General features: G+C 45.1%; 1 protein-coding gene across 5 annotated transcripts in view; it reads left to right on the forward strand.

The window, feature by feature from the left end:
* Nucleotides 1–18,602, forward strand: part of C2CD2 (C2 calcium dependent domain containing 2) — a 65,183-nt gene extending 46,581 nt beyond the window's left edge. For 3 of the 5 annotated variants that reach the window (XM_075332885.1, XM_075332887.1, XM_075332883.1), the window contains exons 12-15: nt 1,316–1,429; nt 1,512–1,639; nt 7,486–7,777; nt 17,226–18,602. In XM_075332885.1, coding sequence (XP_075189000.1) covers nt 1,316–1,429; nt 1,512–1,639; nt 7,486–7,777; nt 17,226–17,443 — 752 coding nt within the window. In that variant the 3' untranslated portion in view covers nt 17,444–18,602. The other 2 variants (XM_075332891.1, XM_075332888.1) reach the window with 2 other exon arrangements.
* The last annotated feature ends 576 nt before the right edge of the window (nt 18,603–19,178 follow it).

Here is a 19,178-nt window from a genome sequence, read left to right on the forward strand (position 1 = left end):
CCAAGGGCAATGAGCGGGACTGTGGCAGCTGACCCCCAGGACAGGAGACAGACTCAGGTACGGACACAGATGCAGGCAGATACAGGCAGGATGACAGAGGCAGACAGGTATGCGGGTACAAACAGATATATAGAGGGCACGACAGGGACAGATAGGTATGGGAAGGCAGGTACAGGTGACTGACACAGGGATAATGGTACCTGACAACTAGCTAGCAGACTGGTAACCAAACTAACTAGGAACGTTGCGCAGGCACCTCCCCTAATGGGAGGGTGCCTTAAATTCATAGTGCCTCTCAGCCGTAGGCAGACTCAGGTATAGGCACAGGTGCAGGCACAGGTGCAGGCAGGAAGGCTTGAGCAGACAGGCAGGCGGGTACCGACAGATATGGTGAGCACGGCAGGGACAAATAGGTATGGGAAGGCAGGTACAGGTGATGGAGACAGGGCTAATGGGACAAGAGCGCATGAACCTGACAACAAGCTAGCAGACTGGAAACTGACTGACTAACTAAAGGCGTTGTGTAGGCGCCTTCCCTAATGGGAAGGTGCCTTAAATACATAGTGCCTCTCAGCCATATAGTGCCTACTAGGTGTGCTCCCGGGAGATGAGTGCTGCGTGCTCAGACCCTGAGAGGGGAAAAAGGTAGAAGCACACATGACCCGGCTGGTGCGGTGAGTAAGCCGGCATCCCTGCAGGGACGCCGTCACTACAATGTCCTTATTAAAGTTGTCCTCAAGATCTTGTTTCAGGAGCACGCCGCTTCCCTGCCTTCCGGGGTCAATGTGCTCCTGAATGATTGATAGTTCGGCCCAGCAGGTTTGTCGTGTTGCTGGCCTAAACCACGCACTTTACATGGCTGTGGAGTGAGGGCCAATCTTATGATCCAGTCAACTGCATAGCAGCGCTTTCAAGCTCTATCGCAAACAGCTTGTAAGTGCTGCGTTCCTTGCATAGGAGACAGCTGATAGACTGCAGAGGTGGTCGGTTGCCTAGCGATCGAGCAGTAAAGAATGGAATTAGCGGATTTAAGAGAAAAAAGTTAATCGCAAAGTTCATTGTTTTTACAAGCATTTTGCAATTGATGATGATGACAAAACCCTTTAAGTCTTATCTTGATCCACAAATGATATTCACAGCCATGTTCCAATTTTTAATTACATGGTTTTAATTAGTAAAAAGTTGGTTTTCCTATTATTTGTAAGTGCTACTCCCATAGGATATTTGAAGAAAACTCACCAGCGCCCCCTACTGTTTTTAGGTGACATAAATCTCTCTTTTTTTTTAGATTGTGGTGCCTTTTTTGTTCTTTCAGATTCACCCTCCAGGACGCCCCCTAAAATCAAAGTGATTGAGAGGGATTTCTCTATACAAGCCATTCCTTCCCAGACCGGTGTGGTCAGCAAGGCCCTGTCCTCGTCAGACACAGGTAGCACACGCGCCCCCCTCCATTCTTCTGACTGTTCACGTCTCGCCGTTCCTCCCGCTCATTCTCTTTGTGTTGAGACCAGAACTCTTGATGTTGAACGGCTCTGACCCGGTCGCAGAAGTCGCCATAAGACAACTGAGGGAATCCTCCCGACAGTCCCTAAAGTCCCCACGGAAGAAAAGCACCATCATTATATCAGGAATCTCAAAGGTGAGGGGTGGCGGCTCCGGGCTGATGAGGGGGCGCCGGGGGTACGCTACGATGTGCGGGCGATGCGGAGAACCAGAGCGGAGAGGTCACTAATTCCCCCCCATACGCTTCACTGTGGTGTCTGATGATCTTATTAGAAGTAGTAATAAAAATTATATTTCTTCCCAATAATGTACTTTTTTCACCCCAGAAATTTCATGAAATTGATTATATATTTAAAAAAATATATATTTTTTTAACTTTTTTTTATTTCACTTTTTCTATTTTTTCTATATTTCTATTTGATTTGATTTGTGTTTTATTTTATTATTATATTTAAAGATATTTAATGAATAATTTTCCAGAAACTTAAAACAAAACAATACATAGAAAGGGGCAAAGTAGTAAACACAATTCACTCCTAGACCCACGCCCCAGGCCAAAAGCTTATATAGTCTATTTTATATACCGTATATATATATATATATATATATATATATACACACAGTACAGGCCAAAAGCTTATATAGTCTATTTTATATACTGTATATATATATATATATATATATATATACTAGAAGGTGGCCCGATTCTACGCATCGGGTATTCTAGAATTTACGTATTGTGTAGTTCATGTATGATTTTTGTTATATATATAGATGTTGTTGTGTGTAGTTACCAAGTGTTTGTGTAGGGCGCTGTACATGTTCTGAGTGTCGCGGGGGGTGAGAGCGGTGTTGTATGTGTGTTGCGTGTGTTGCGTTGTTTGTGGAGCGCTGTGTGTCTGTAGCGTTGTGTGTGTGTGTGTGTTGTGCGGTTTGTGTGGGTGTGGTGTGTTTTGGGGGGAGGTATGTTTTGAGCAATGTGTGTGTTGTGCAGTATGTGCGTATATTTGTGTGTGCAGCGTTGTCTGTGTGTGTGGGTGTCTGTGTAGGGCGTTGTTTGTGATTCCTAGTGTGTGTGTGTTGTGCAGTGCGCGTGTGTGTGTGTGTTGGGGGGAGGTGTGCACCTCCCATCGTGCTCCATCCCCCATGCTGCGCACCCCCCATCGTGCTGCATCCCCCATGCTGCGCACTCCCAAACGTGCTCCATCCGCCATGCTGCGCACTCCCAAACGTGGTCCATCCGCCATGCTGCGCACTCCCAAACGTGCTCCATCCGCCATACTGCGCACTCCCCATCGTGCTGCATCCCCCATGCTGCGCACTCCCAAACGTGCTCCATCCGCCATGCTGCGCACTCCCAAACGTGCTCCATCCGCCATGCTGCGCACTCCCAAACGTGCTCCATCCGCCATGCTGCGCACTTCCAAACGTGCTCCATCCGCCATGCTGCGCACTCCCAAACGTGCTCCATCCGCCATGCTGCGCGCTCCCAAACGTGGTCCATCCGCCATGCTGCGCACTCCCAAATGTGCTCCATCCGCCATGCTGCGCACTCCGAAACGTGCTCCAACCGCCATACTGCGCACTTCCAAACGTGCTCCATCCGCCATACTGCGCACTCCCCACCGTGCACCATCCGGCATGCTGCGCACTCCCAAACATGCTCCATCCGTCATGCTGCGCACTCCCAAACGTGCTCCATCCGTCATGCTGCGCACTCCCAAACGTGCTCCATCCGCCATGCTGCGCACTCCCAAACGTGCTCCATCCGCCATGCTGCGCACCCCCCATCATGCTCCATCCGCTTAGGAGTGCGCAGCATGCCGGATGGTGCACGATGGGGAGTGCGCAGTATGGCGGATGGAGCACGTTTGGGAGTGCGCAGCATGGCAGATGGAGCACGTTTGGGAGTGCGCAGCATGGCGGATGGACCACGTTTGGGAGTGCGCAGCATGGCGGATGGACCACGTTTGGGAGTGCGCAGCATGGCGGATGGACCACGTTTGGGAGTGCGCAGCATGGGGGATGCAGCACGATGGGGAGTGCGCAGTATGGCGGATGGAGCACGTTTGCTCAGCCTCTCTCCTTCCAGCCTCCCTCAGCATCAGCCCCCCCCTCCCAGCCTTCCCCAAGATCAGCCTCTCTGCTCCCAGCCTCCTCCAGCACGCCGTGCTCCTCTGCCGACACTCACCCACACCCGATCGCATCCACTCACCCACACAACCGATCGCATCCACTCACCCACACAACCGATCGCATCCACTCACACACACAACCGATCGCATCCACTCACACACACCCGATCGCATCCACTCACACACACACCCGATCGCATCCACTCACCCACACACCCGATCGCATACACTCACACACACCCGATCGCATACACTCACACACACAGACACTGACGATATTGCACATACGCGCTGATACTCACAACATCCGGGGATATCACATGCTTCTGGCCATGTGATCCTCCGTCAGGTCCTGGAAGCTCACAGCACAATATCGCCGCCGAGAAGCAAGCGATATCCCAGGATGTTGTGAGTATTTGGATGCGATGTGATGTGTGTATGTGAGTGAGTGTGATCTGATTTGTGTGTGTATGTGTGTGTGTATGTGTGTGTGTGCTGTTATGTTATGTATGTTCTGCAGCTGCAGGACCTTGATGTGTGGATGCGATGTGATGTGTGTGTGAGGTGTGTGTGAGAGTGAGTGTGAGCCGGTGTACACTGGTAACTATGATACACATCGGGTAACTAAGGGACCTTAGTTACCCGATGTGTATAATGGTTACCAGCTTTCACGGCCTCCGTTAAGATCCCAGCATCGCAAGGTTATGTCTGGCGCTGCCGGGATCCTGACGGAGCCGGTGTAGAAGCAAGCGATATCCCAGCATGTTGTGAGTGTGTGGATGTGATGTGTGAGAGTGAGTGTGAGAGTGAGTGTGATCTGATGTGTGTGTGTACTCACCTGGGAATCGGAGCCCCGTGTCAGTTGGGCCACAGCGAGCGTGCATTGCGTGAGGGGGCGGGGCCTGCAGAGAGCCGGGGCGAGAGGCCAATCCGTGTGGGGGGGCGGGGCCATGGCGAGCCCAGCGGCCAATCAGCTTTGTGTCACCGTAAGGACACAATTTCGGAGCATGACAGACAGACAGACAGATAGACAGACAGACAGACAGACAGACAGACAGAATAAGGCAATTATATATATAGATATATATATATATATATACACAGTACAGGCCAAAAGCTTATATAGTCTATTTTATATACCGTATATATATATATATATATATATATATATATATATATACACACAGTACAGGCCAAAAGCTTATATAGTCTATTTTATATACTGTATATATATATATATATATATATATATATATACACAGTACAGGCCAAAAGCTTATATAGTCTATTTTTACTTGTTTTTTTTTCTCTGCACCCTCTATATAATTTGTCCTAATGTTTATAATGTGTGTGTGTATATACAGTACAGACCAAAAGTTTGGACACACCTTCTCATTCAAAGAGTTTTCTTTATTTTCATGACTCTAAAAATTGTAGCTTCACATTGAAGGCATCAAAACTATGAAGTAACACATGTGGAATGAAATACTTAACAAAAAAGTGTGAAACAACTGAAAATATGTCTTATATTCCAGGTTCTTCAAAGTATCCGCCTTTTGCTTTGATCACTGCTTTGCACACTCTTGGCATTCTCTTCATGAGCTTCAAGAGGTAGTCACCGGAAATGGTTTTCCAACAGTCTTGAAGGAGTTTCCAGAGATGCTTAGCACTTGTTGGCCATTTTGCCTTCACTCTGCGGTCCAGCTCACCCCAAACCATCTCGATTGGGTTCAGGTCTGGTGACTGTGGAGACCAGGTCATCTGGCGTAGCACCCCATCACTCTCCTTCTTAGTCACATAGCCCTTACACAGCCTGGAGGTGTGTTTGGGGTCATTGTCCTGTTGAAAAATAAATGATGGTCCAACTAAACGCAAACCAGATGGAATAGCACGCCGCTGCAAGATGCTGTGGTAGCCATGCTGGTTCTGTATGCCTTCAATTTTGAATAAATCCCCAACAGTGTCACCAGCAAAGCACCCGCACACCATCACACCTCCTCCTCCATGCTTCACGGTGGGAACCAGGCATGTAGAGTCCATCCGTTCACCTTTTTTACAAAGACACGGTGATTGGATCCAAAGATCTCAAATTTGGACTCATCAGACCAAAGCGCAGATTTCCACTGGTCTAATGTCCATTCCTTGTGTTTTTAGCCCAAACAAGTCTCTTCTGCTTGTTGCCTGTCCTTAGCAGTGGTTTCCTAGCAGCTATTTTACCATGAAGGCTGCTGCACAAAGTCTCCTCTTAACAGTTGTTCTAGAGATGAGAAGGTGTGTCTAAACTTTTGGTCTGTACTGTATATATATATATATATATATATATATATATATATATATATATACACAGCTCTGGCAAAAATAAAGAGACCGCTGCAAAATTTTCATTTTTTCTGATTTTCCTCTTTATATTTTTGAGTAAAATGTAAATTGTTCTTTTATTCTATAATCTATTGACGACGTCTCCGAATTTCCAAGCAACAAAGTTTGTATTTATTTTCTGAAAATGAGAAATGGTGAAAATAACAGAACAATGCACAGCGCTTTCACACCTCCAATAATGCAAAGAAAACAAGTTCATAATCATTTAGAAACAACAATATTAATAATGTTTTACCTCAGGAAGATTCAGAAATCAATATTTTGTGGAATAACCATGATGTTTAATCCCAGCTTTCATACGTCTTGGCTGCTTTCCACCAGTCTTCACACTGCTTTTGGGTGACCTTATGCCACTCCTGGTGCAAAAATGTAAGAAGTTCTTCTTTGTTTGATGGCTTGTGACTATCCATCTTCCTCTTGATTACATTCCAGAGGTTTTCAATGGGGTTCAGGTCTGGAGATTGGGTTTTGATGTGGTGGTTCTTCATCCACAGATTGATTGACCTAGCTGTGTGGCATGGCGCATTGTCCTGCTGGAAAAAAACAGTCCTCAGAGTTGAGGAACATTGCCTGAGCAGAAGGAAGCAACGTTTTTTCCAGGATAACCTTTGTATGCGGCTTGATTCATGTGTTCTTCGCAAAGTTTAATCTGCCCAATTCCAGCCTTGCTGAAGCATCCCCAGATTATCACCAATCCTCCACCAAATTCCACAGTAGGTGGAAGGCACTGTGGCTTGTACGCCTCTCCAGGTCTACGTCTAACCATTAATGACCAGGTGTTGATGCAGTGAAAGGGATTGTCCCATCTACTTTGAAGATTGAGGGTTGAGATGTAATCACTGGGGTCTATCTGCTCACCAATCCCATGACCAAGGGGCCTTAAAGGGGTATTCCCATCTCCAAGATCCTATCCCATTATATAGTAGGAATAATAATAATAATAATTAATAAATCCTAATAATAGCAAATACCTCCAATTGAAAATGTAGTATAGTTCTCCTGATATAGCCATGTCTCTTACCTCATGTGCAGGGCATTGCAGTTTAGGGATCCATGGTAAAGACCAGGAGCAACTAACTGTTATATGAGTGGACGTAACCATGGATACCTAACTGCAATGTCCTGCACATGAGGTAAGAGACATGGATATATCAGGAGAACTATATTACTTTTCTAATTGGAAGTATTTGCTAATATTATTATTATTATTATTATTACACCTACTACATATTGGGATAGGGTCTTGAAGATGGGAATACCTGTGTGAATGGAGTGAGCATGTGTGACCAAAAGTCCTATAGACTGTGAATGAAGCAGCGGTTGCACATGCTCAGTGCCAATTCATTCACAAAGGAGATTTTGGTCTCTGCTCATGCATTTCTCATATGTCCAGTGTTTGATGGACAATCCCTTTAAGCAGCACTTCTCTCCCTGCACTGTGTAATACCAGGCTCTTGTGCTTCCGCAGAGTGTGCTTACTCAGGATGATGAAGCCACCCTCATGTCCAATTACGCTGCCTCCATGGACGACAACATTAAGAACGACTTTTCTTTTGACGACGTCAAGACCGCCAGCGATAAAGGTCTGCCGATGGCGTCTACCAGCACCGTGCCGGCCGTGAGCTTAGAGGACGACACCTGGGAGCAGAACAGTCAGCTGGGGGAGTGGAACGGGAACGGGACGGAGGACCCCGACTCCGAACTAGTATCTGTCAGTAACCTGAGCATGTCGGAGACGGGGAGCATCAGAAAATCCAAAGGTCTGTGCTCAGCGCTGCCCCCGCTGTGTCATTCTGTAATTACACCTCACAATGTCAATCTAATTAATTAATCTGATACCTGGCACCCGCATACATTTGCATCTCATTACCATTTCTCCTGTGAACTGATAACTGCTTATCTGGAAATAGTTTTTTAATGCAATCAGATTTCTTTTAGATAAAGGCATCAATAATAATATAGGCTGGATGTGAGTTCTGTGTGTCTCTCCCAGTAATATAGGCTGGATGTGAGGTCTGTGTGTCTCTCCCAGTAATATAGGCTGGATGTGAGGTCTGAGTGTCTTTCCCAGTAATATAGGCTGGATGTGAGCTATGTGTATCTCTCCCAGTAATATAGGCTGGATGTGAGCTCTGTGTGTCTCTCCCAGTAATATAGGCTGGATGTGAGGTCTGTGTGTCTCTCCCAGTAATATAGGCTGGATGTGAGCTCTGTGTGTCTCTCCAGTAATATAGCCTGGATGTGAGGTCTGTGTCTCTCCCAGTAATATAGGCTGGATGTGAGCTCTGTGTGTCTCTCCCAGTAATATAGGCTGGATGTGAGGTCTGTGTGTCTCTCCCAGTAATATAGGCTGGATGTGAGCTCTGTGTGTCTCTCCCAGTAATATAGGCTGGATGTGAGGTCTGTGTGTCTCTCCCAGTAATATAGGCTGGATGTGAGGTCTGTGTGTCTCTCCCAGTAATATAGGCTGGATGTGAGGTCTGTGTGTCTCTCCCAGTAATATAGGCTGGATGTGAGCTCTGTGTCTCTCCCAGTAATATAGCCTGGATGTGAGATCTGTGTGTCTCTTCCAGTAATATAGGCTGGATGTGAGCTCTGTGTCTCTCCCAGTAATATAGGCTGGATGTGAGCTCTGTGTGTCTCTCCCAGTAATATAGCCTGGATGTGAGCTCTGTGTCTCTCCCAGTAATATAGGCTGGATGTGAGCTCTGTGTGTCTCTTCCAGTAATATAGGCTGGATGTGAGGTCTGAGTGTCTTTCCCAGTAATATAGGCTGGATGTGAGGTCTAAGTGTCTCTCCCAATAATATAGGCTGGATGTGAGCTCTGTGTGTCTCTCCCAGTAATATAGGCTGAATGTGAGCTCTGTGTGTCTCTCCCAGTAACATAGGCTGAATGTGAGGTCTGTGTGTCTCTCCCAGTAATATAGGCTGGATGTGAGCTCTGTGTGTCTCCCAGTAATATAGGCTGGATGTGAGCTCTGTGTGTCTCTCCCAGTAATATAGGCTGGATGTGAGCTCTGTGTCTCTCCCAGTAATATAGCCTGGATGTGAGGTCTGTGTGTCTCTCCCAGTAATATAGGCTGGATGTGAGCTCTGTGTGTCTCTCCCAGTAATATAGGCTGGATGTGAGGTCTGAGTGTCTTTCCCAGTAATATAGGCTGGATGTGAGGTCTAAGTGTCTCTCCCAATAATATAGGCTGGATGTGAGCTCTGTGTGTCTCTCCCAGTAATATAGGCTGAATGTGAGCTCTGTGTGTCTCTCCCAGTAACATAGGCTGAATGTGAGGTCTGTGTGTCTCTCCCAGTAATATAGGCTGGATGTGAGCTCTGTGTGTCTCCCAGTAATATAGGCTGGATGTGAGCTCTATGTGTTTCTACCAGTAATATAGGCTGAATGTGAGGTCTGTGTGTCTCTCCCAATAATATAGGCTGGATGTGAGGTCTGTGTGTCTCTCCCAGTAATATAGGCTGGATGTGAGCTCTGTGTGTGTCTCCCAGTAATATAGGCTGGATGTGAGGTCTGTGTGTCTCTCCCAGTAATATAGGCTGGATGTGAGGTCTGTGTCTCTCCCAGTAATATAGACTGGATGTGAGCTCTGTGTGTGTCTCCCAGTAATATAGGCTGGATGTGAGCTCTGTGTGTCTCTCCCAGTAATATAGGCTGGATGTGAGCTCTGTGTGTCTCTCCTAGTAATATAGGCTGGATGTGAGCTCTGTGTCTCTCCCAATAATATAGGCTGGATGTGAGGTCTGTGTCTCTCTCACAGTAATATAGGCTGGATGTGAGGTCTGTGTCTCTCCCAGTAATATAGGCTGGATGTGAGCTCTCTGAGTCTCTCCCAGTAGCATAGGCTGGATGTGAGGTCTGTGTGTCTCTCCTAGTAATATAGGCTGGATGTGAGGTCTGTGTGTCTCTCCTAGTAATATAGGCTGGATGTGAGCTCTGTGTCTCTCCCAGTAATATAGGCTGGATGTGAGCTCTGTGAGTCTCTCCCAGTATTATAGGCTGGATGTGAGGTCTGTGTGTCTCTCCCAGTAATATAGGCTGGATGTGAGCTCTGTCTCTCTCCCAGTAATATAGCCTGGATGTGAGCTCTGTGTATCTCTCCCAATAATATAGGCTGGATGTGAGGTCTGTGTGTCTCTCCCAGTAATATAGGCTGGATGTGAGCTCTGTGTCTCTCCCAGTAATATAGCCTGGATGTGAGCTCTGTGTCTCTCCCAGTAATATAGGCTGGATGTGAGCTCTGTGTGTGTCTCCCAGTAATATAGGCTGGATGTGAGGTCTGTGTGTCTCTCCCAGTAATATAGGCTGGATGTGAGGTCTGTGTGTCTCTCCCAGTAGTATAGGCTGGATGTGAGCTCTGTGTGTCTCTCCCAGTAGTATAGGCTGGATGTGAGGTCTGTGTGTCTCTCCCAGTAATATAGGCTGGATGTGAGCTCTGTCTCTCTCCCAGTAATATAGCCTGGATGTGAGCTCTGTGTATCTCTCCCAATAATATAGACTGGATGTGAGGTCTGTGTGTCTCTCCCAGTAATATAGGCTGGATGTGAGCTCTGTGTGTCTCTCCCAGTAATATAGCCTGGATGTGAGGTCTGTGTGTTTCTCCCAGTAATATAGGCTGGATGTGAGGTCTGTGTGTTTCTCCCAGTAATATAGGCTGGATGTGAGCTCTGTGTCTCTCCCAGTAATATAGGCTGGATGTGAGCTCTGTGTGTGTCTCCCAGTAATATAGGCTGGATGTGAGGTCTGTGTGTTTCTCCCAGTAATATAGGCTGGATGTGAGGTCTGTGTGTCTCTCCCAGTAATATAGGCTGGATGTGAGGTCTGTGTGTCTCTCCCAGTAATATAGGCTGGATGTGAGGTCTGTGTCTCTCCCAGTAATATAGGCTGGATGTGAGCTCTGTGTGTCTCTCCCAGTAATATAGGCTGGATGTGAGCTCTGTGTGTCTCTCCTAGTAATATAGGCTGGATGTGAGCTCTGTGTCTCTCCCAGTAATATAGGCTGGATGTGAGCTCTGTGTGTCTCTCCCAGTAACATAGGCTGAATGTGAGGTCTGTGTCTCTCCCAGTAATATAGGCTGGATGTGAGCTCTGTGTGTCTCTCCCAGTAATATAGGCTGGATGTGAGCTCTATGTGTTTCTACCAGTAATATAGGCTGGATGTGAGCTCAGTGTGTCTCTCCCAATAATATAGGCTGGATGTGAGGTCTGTGTCTCTCCCAGTAATATAGGCTGGATGTGAGCTCTGTGTGTCTCTCCAGTAATATAGACTGGATGTGACCTCTGTGTGTCTCTCCCAGTAATATAGGCTGGATGTGAGGTCTGTGTGTCTCTCCCAGTAATATAGGCTGGATGTGAGCTCTGTGTCTCTCCCAGTAATATAGCCTGGATGTGAGCTCTGTGTGTCTCTCCCAGTAATATAGGCTGGATGTGAGCTCTGTGTGTCTCTCCCAGTAATATAGGCTGGATGTGAGCTCTGTGTCTCTCCCAGTAATATAGCCTGGATGTGAGCTCTGTGTGTCTCTCCCAGTAATATAGATTGGATGTGAGGTCTGTGTGTCTCTCCCAGTAATATAGGCTGGATGTGAGCTCTGTGTGTCTCCCAGTAATATAGGCTGGATGTGAGCTCTGTGTGTCTCTCCCAGTAATATAGGCTGGATGTGAGGTCTGTGTGTGTCTCCCAGTAATATAGACTGGATGTGAGGTCTGTGTGTGGCTCTCCCAGTAATATAGGCTGGTTGTGAGCTCTGTGTGTCTCTCCCAGTAATATAGTCTGGATGTGAGGTCTGTGTGTCTCTCCAAGTAATATAGGCTGGATATGAGCTCTGTGTGTCTCTCCAGGTAATATAGGCTGGATGTGAGCTCTGTGTGTCTATCCCAGTAATATAGGCTGGGTGTGGGGTCTTTGTGTCTCTCCCAATAATATAGGCTGGATGTGAGCTCTGTGTGTCTCTCCCAGTAATATAGGCTGGATGTGAGCTCTGTCTCTCCAGTAATATAGACAGGATGTGACCTCTGTGTGTCTCCCCCAGTAATATAGGCTGGATGTGAGCTCTGTGTCTCTCCCAGTAATATAGGCTGGATGTGAGCTCTGTGTCTCTCCCAGTAATATAGGCTGAATGTGAGCTCTGTATCTCTCCCAGTAATATAGGCTGGATGTGAGGTCTGTATGTCTCTCCAGTAATATAGGCTGAATGTGAGGTCTGTGTGTCTCTCCCAGTAATATAGGCTGGATGTGAGCTCTGTGTCTCCCAGTAATATAGCCTGGATGTGAGCTCTGTGTCTCTCCCAGTAATATAGGCTGGATGTGAGCTCTGTGTGTCTCTCCCAGTAATATAGTCTGGATGTGAGGTCTGTGTGTGTCTCTCCCAGTAATATAGGCTGGATGTGAGCTCTGTGTGTCTCTCCCAGTAATATAGGCTGGATGTAAGCTCCGTGTGTCTCTCCAAGTAATATAGGCTGGATATGAGCTCTGTGTGTCTCTCCAAGTAATATAGGCTGGATGTGAGATCTGTGTGTCTCTCCCAGTAACATAGGCTGGATGTGAGCTCTGTGTGTCTCTCCCAGTAATATAGGCTAGATGTGAGGTCTGTGCGTCTCTCCAAGTAATATAGGCTGGATGTGAGCTCTGTGTGTCTCTCCCAGTAATATAGGCTGGATGTGAGCTCTGTGTGTCTCTCCCAGTAATATAGGCTGGATGTGAGATCTGTGTGTCTCTCCCAGTAATATAGGCTGGATGTGAGCTCTGTGTGTCTCTCCCAGTAATATAGGCTGGATGTGAGCTCTGTGTGTTTCCCCCAGTAATATAGGCTGGATGTAAGGACTGTGTGTTTCCCCCAGTAATATAGGCTGGATGTGAGCTCTGTGTGTCTCTCCCAGTAATATAGGCTGGATGTGAGCTCTGTGTGTCTCTCCCAGTAATATAGGCTGGATGTGAGATCTGTGTCTCTCCCAGTAATATAGGCTGAATGTGAGCTCTGTGTGTCTCTCCCAGTAATATAGGCTGGATGTGAGATCTGTATCTCTCCCAGTAATATAGGCTGGATGTGAGGTCTGTGTATCTCTCCCAGTAATATAGGCTGGATGTGAGCTCTGTGTGTCTCCCCTAGTAATATAGGCTGGATGTGAGGTCTGTGTGTCTCCCCCAGTAATATAGGCTGGATGTGAGCTCTGTATCTCTCCCAGTAATATAGGCTGGATGTGAGCTCTGTGTCTCTCCCAGTAATATAGGCTGGATGTGAGCTCTGTGTCTCTCCCAGTAATATAGGCTGGATGTGAGCTCTTTGTGTCTCTCCAGTAATATAGGATGAATGTGAGGTCTGTGTGTCTCTCCCAGTAATATAGGCTGGATGTGAGCTCTGTGTCTCTCCTAGTAATATAGGCTGGATGTGAGGTCTGTGTGTCTCTCCCAGTAATATAGCCTGGATGTGAGCTCTGTGTCTCTCCCAGTAATATAGGCTGGATGTGAGCTCTGTGTGTCGCTCCCAGTAATATAGTCTGGATGTGAGGTCTGTGTGTGTCTCTCCCAGTAATATAGGCTGGATCTGAGCTCTGTGTGTCTCTCCCAGTAATATAGGCTGGATGTAAGCTCCGTGTGTCTCTCCAAGTAATATAGGCTGGATATGAGCTCTGTGTGTCTCTCCAAGTAATATAGGCTGGATGTGAGCTCTGTGTGTCTCTCCCAGTAATATAGGCTGGATGTGAGCTCTGTGTGTCTCTCCCAGTAATATAGGCTAGATGTGAGGTCTGTGTGTCTCTCCCAGTAATATAGGCTGGATGTGAGCTCTGTGTCTCTCCCAGTAATATAGGCTGGATGTAAGCTCTGTGTGTCTCTCCCAGTAATATAGGCTGGATGTGAGCTATGTGTGTTCCCCCAGTAATATAGGCTGGATGTAAGGTCTGTGTGTTTCCCCCAGTAATATAGACTGGATGTGAGCTCTGTGTGTCTCTCCAAGTAATATAGGCTGGATGTGAGCTCTGTGTGTCTCTCCTAGTAATATAGGCTGGATGTGAGCTGTGTGTGTCTCTCCCAGTAATATAGGCTGGATGTGAGCTCTCTGTGTATCTCTCCCAGTAATATAGGCTGGATGTGAGCTCTCTGTGTATCTCTCCCAGTAATATAGGCTGGATGTGAGCTCTGTGTGTGTCTCCCAGTAATATAGGCTGGATGTGAGCTCTGTGTGTCTCTCCAAGTAATATAGGCTGGATGTGAGCTCTGTGTGTCTCTCCCAGTAATATAGGCTGGATGTGAGGTCTGTGTGTCTCCCCCAGTAATATAGGCTGGATGTGAGCTCTGTGTGTCTCTCCAGTAATATAGTCTGGATGTGAGCTCTGTGTGTCTCTCCAAGTAATATAGGCTGGATGTGAGGTCTGTGTGTCTCTCCCAGTAATATAGGCTGGATGTGAGCTCTGTGTCTCTCCCAGTAATATAGGCTGGATGTGAGGTCTGTGTGTCTCTGCCAGTAATATAGGCTGGATGTGAGTTCTGTGTGTCTCTCCAGTAATATAGGCTGGATGTGAGGTCTGTGTGTCTCTCCCAGTAATATAGGCTGGATGTGAGGTCTGTGTGTCTCTCCCAGTAATATAGGCTGGATGTGAGGTCTGTGTGTCTCTCCAGTAATATAGTCTGGATGTGAGCTCTGTGTGTCTCTCCAAGTAATATAGGCTGGATGTGAGGTCTGTGTGTCTCTCCCAGTAATATAGGCTGGATGTGAGGTCTGTGTGTCTCTCCCAGTAATATAGGCTGGATGTGAGCTCTGTGTGTCTCTCCAGTAATATAGGCTGGATGTGAGGTCTGTGTGTCTCTCCCAGTAATATAGGCTAGATGTGAGGTCTGTGTGTCTCTCCCAGTAATATAGGCTGGATGTGAGGTCTGTCTATTTCCTTACACAGCTGTCTGTATCTAGAGGAAGCGTATCAGGAGGACTCAAATATCTGTATCTGTGTGTATGATTCTGGGGGTAGGGTGTGTCAAAAAGACTATAAGTTGGGGTGAAAACTAAAATTGGAGTCTTCTTGAGTTGTATTATATCGGCTATTCTCTTTTTTCCTTTCTCAACTACAGGCTGCTGTGGGAAGTGTTGGGGAAAAAAATGAGACACTGCATGCTCGTAATTTTCTTTTTTTTAACAATTTGTTTAAAAATTTGGGACAAATTTTGATATATAAAAAGAAATGCAAAAAATGAAATGAAAAAAAAAACAGCTACGGCGCTGGGATTTCTAGGAGACGGTGTGAATGAAAGCTCCGTATTGTCCGTCCGATCATCTCTCATTCGCCATTTTTCTGTTTGTCTCTTTCTCATCGTCTTTCTTTCCGTCTCTTCTGTCACCTTAAGAGGATCTTTTCACCATCTTCAGTTAATTGCTCACACAGTAAGTCCATTCCTTCTTGTGTGTCTCATTTGTGTCACTGTCTTCACCCCTGGACCTCTTGGGTCGTCATTAGTGGTGTCCGATGGACGTTTATGTCTGAAGAGCGGGTTTTGCTAGCTGACTCCATTGTTCATGTCTGAGCCCTGAAGGGTTGTGGTTTTTGCGGATCGGCTGGGGAATTTTAGGTTCTGCACCCTTTCAGTGAAAAAAGGAGCAGATACGGGACTATTAAAGGTGTCCCCAAAAAGGAGGCGATTGTGTGGGAGCTTCCTAGCTATTAGTATGTCTTGGTTTCTAGGGTATCTAATCACTAGAAATGGGCTCCAAATTTTTCAGGAGCTTTGTTTTTCTGATACCTGGTTCCAGATCTTCAGCTTTTCCAGTAATGGACAAATTGAGAACATTTTTGGAGCTCATTTCTTAGAGATTTGTGTAGCTCGTAGATCAGATTTAAAGGGCATGATCAAAAAGTAGGATCCAGACTCCTCTCCTGGCAAAGATCAGCCATGGTGACACCTTCCCGATACCCACTGTGCATATATGGCGCACGTTGGCTGTCAATGTATGGAGCTGTGTTGTACAGCCGACATCTGCTTCTGATTGCCCACTTTTGACACCTTAAATGTTGTTAAAGGGGTATTCTTAAAGGGGTATTTCCATCTCCAAGATCCTATCCCAATATGTAGTAGGTATAATAATATTATTAGCAAATACCTACAATTGAAAATGTAGTATAGTTCTCCTGATTCACTATGTTGTTTACCTCATGTGCAGGACATTGCAGGACCTTAGGTATAGTTCTCCTGATAAAGCCATGTCTCTTACCTCATGTGCAGGACCTTAGGTATAGTTCTCCTGATAAAGCCATGTCTCTTACCTCATGTGCAGGGCCTAAGATATAGTTCTCCTGATAAAGCCATGTCTCTTACCTCATGTGGAGGGCATTGCAGGACCTTAGGTATAGTTCTCCTGATAAAGCCATGTATCTTACCTCATGTGCAGGGCATTAGAGGACCTTAGTTCTGATAAAGCCATGTCTCTTACTTCATGTGCAGGGCATTGCAGGACCTTAGGTATAGTTCTCCTGATAAAGCCATATCTCTTACTTAATGTGCAAGGAATTGCAGGACCTTAGAATAGTTCTGATAAAGCCATGTCTCTTACCTCATGTGCAGGGCATTGCAGGACCTTAGCTATCCATGGTTACATCCACTAGCAGCTATCTGTCACTATATGTGATTGTAACCATGGATACCTAAGGTCCTGTAATGCCCTGCACATGAGGTAAGTAATATAGTGAATCAGAAGAACTATACATTTCTAATTGGAGGTATTTGCTAATATTATTATTACTACACCTACTACTTATTGGGATAGGATCTTGGAGATGGGAATAACCCTTTTGGTAGATCGATGAGGGTCCGACCTTTGTGACCCCCATCGATACCGAGAACTGGGGCCCTGAAGAACCTCTTGTGAATGGAGCAGTGGTTAATTATGCACATTTCTGCGCCATTCATTCTCCATGGGACCAGCAGAAATAGGTGAGCGCCGTGCTCGGCTAGTCATCAGCACTCCCATAAAAGTCAATGGAGCTGATCGGCTATCTAGCCCATAGGATGGGTGGGTTTCCCAGCCCTCGGACCTTCAGTGATCAGGAAGTTATCCCTTACCCCATGGTAGACTTCTAGTTTACTCATGAGAGGGGCCTTGTGGTGGTCTTTTTAAGGATATGGTATTTAACGCTTAGTTACGTGCGGACCCTCAATTGTTGTTTCTCTGCCTCCACCGTTAAACCCTTTTGATAACTGACCTCCATTTTCTCGCAGGTGGACTTTTACACAAAGGAGCAAAGCTATTTTTTCGTCGGAGGCACCAGCAAAAAGACCCTAGCATGAGTCAGTCCCACAACGACCTGGTCTACCTAGAAGGGCAGGGGACCTCCTCCATACATCGCAAGAAGGGCGCAACATTGACCCGATTCCTCAACAAGAAGCTTCTCCCTAAAAATAAACACAAAAATAAGCAACAAGCGGAAAATCAATAACTCGGGCAAAGTCAAGATGGCCGACCAAAACGCTTCACGCTCACCCCTGAGTGCGCAAATAAGGCATGAGGCCAACTTTGGAGGCAAGGAGGACCCTCGAAAACCAAGCAAAACTTATATCTGCTTTTCTTTTTTTTTAGCTTTTAGCTCAACACTGTGAGATTTTAGGAGCCCTGTTAAGTTGCTTGTCTCCAATGCACAATGGAGGCAGCCATTTTATGAGCTAAAGCAATACAGCCTGAGGCAGCCATTTTGTGAATTTCAGCGATATTAGTGCAACTGTTCTTAACTGAGGTGGTCATTGATTGCGGCGTACCTCTTCCCTTCAGGGGATATTACTGGTTAATACGGGGGTCTTTGGGTTACTAAGGGGATTTTACTACAAAATGGCGTCCGCCTGGAGTCGCATGTTGTATTTATGAGCCAATGGTTTTCTCTGTTATACCTCTAGATGGGGGCAGGGGATATCTGCGATATTCGATAGTGCCACATATACCTATATTCCTCAAGCGACAGACCACCATGAACACTAATAATGTAAATAATAGACATTAGGAGGTTTTTATATGATTATTATGTTGTCTTCATGCCAGATTTCCGCTTATGGCAGTCACCTTATTAGCCGAACAATAGGAAATTAAGGGTATAGATGGGGAATTGAGGAATACTATAAGGGGGTGCAGCGATAGTAGTCGTACACTCAAGGCCCTTGCACGTGAGGTAACGCAGAGGTCCTCCTGCCACATAAGAAGACACTAGTAATATAAATGGCACTTGGCGGGGCCCCAGATTCTTCATTGGGTCCCAAGTTGTTTGTCCCTTATCTTTATTTACAGTGATATTGCTGCTTTGAAATAATACTGGTTGCCACTGGAAACAGACCACAGTTTAGCGCCACCGCTGTCAGATAGGTGACCTAATGGCTGTAGCGCTAAACATGTCACTGTTATCCAAAGAAGAACTGCGAAATACGACTTTGGATGTGAATAGAGGATAAAAACGTGTGTTGAAATAGGCAAAAATTTACATAGGTATTATGTACAGGTCGCCACAAAAAGTGTATTCTCTATATAGAAAATGCAGGAAAAACCTCTTTAATTCCACATTACCAAGTTTTAATCGAAGACAACGGATTTTCAGATTTTATATATATATATATATATATATACACAATGTGTGTGCATGTATGTGTATATATATATATATATATATATATATATATATATACACACATGCATGTATGTGTGTGTATATATATATATATATATATATATATATATATATATATGTATGTATATATATATATATGTATATATATATACATATATATGTATATGTATTGTATATATGTATATATGTATATATATATATATATATATATATATATATATATATGTATATATATGTGTATATATATATGTATTATATATATATATATATATATGTATGTGTATATATATATATATATATATATGTATGTGTATATATATATATATATGTATGTGTATATATATATATATGTATGTGTGTATATATATATATATGTATGTGTATATATATATATATATGTATATATATGTGTATATATATATATATATGTATATATATGTATGTATATATATATGTATATATATATGTATGTATATATATGTATATATATATATATATATATATGTATATATATATGTATATATGTATATATATATATATATATATATGTATATATATATATATA

Source organism: Anomaloglossus baeobatrachus, chromosome 2 (assembly GCF_048569485.1).
Source record: "Anomaloglossus baeobatrachus isolate aAnoBae1 chromosome 2, aAnoBae1.hap1, whole genome shotgun sequence".
NCBI classification, from domain to species: Eukaryota; Metazoa; Chordata; class Amphibia; order Anura; family Aromobatidae; genus Anomaloglossus; species Anomaloglossus baeobatrachus.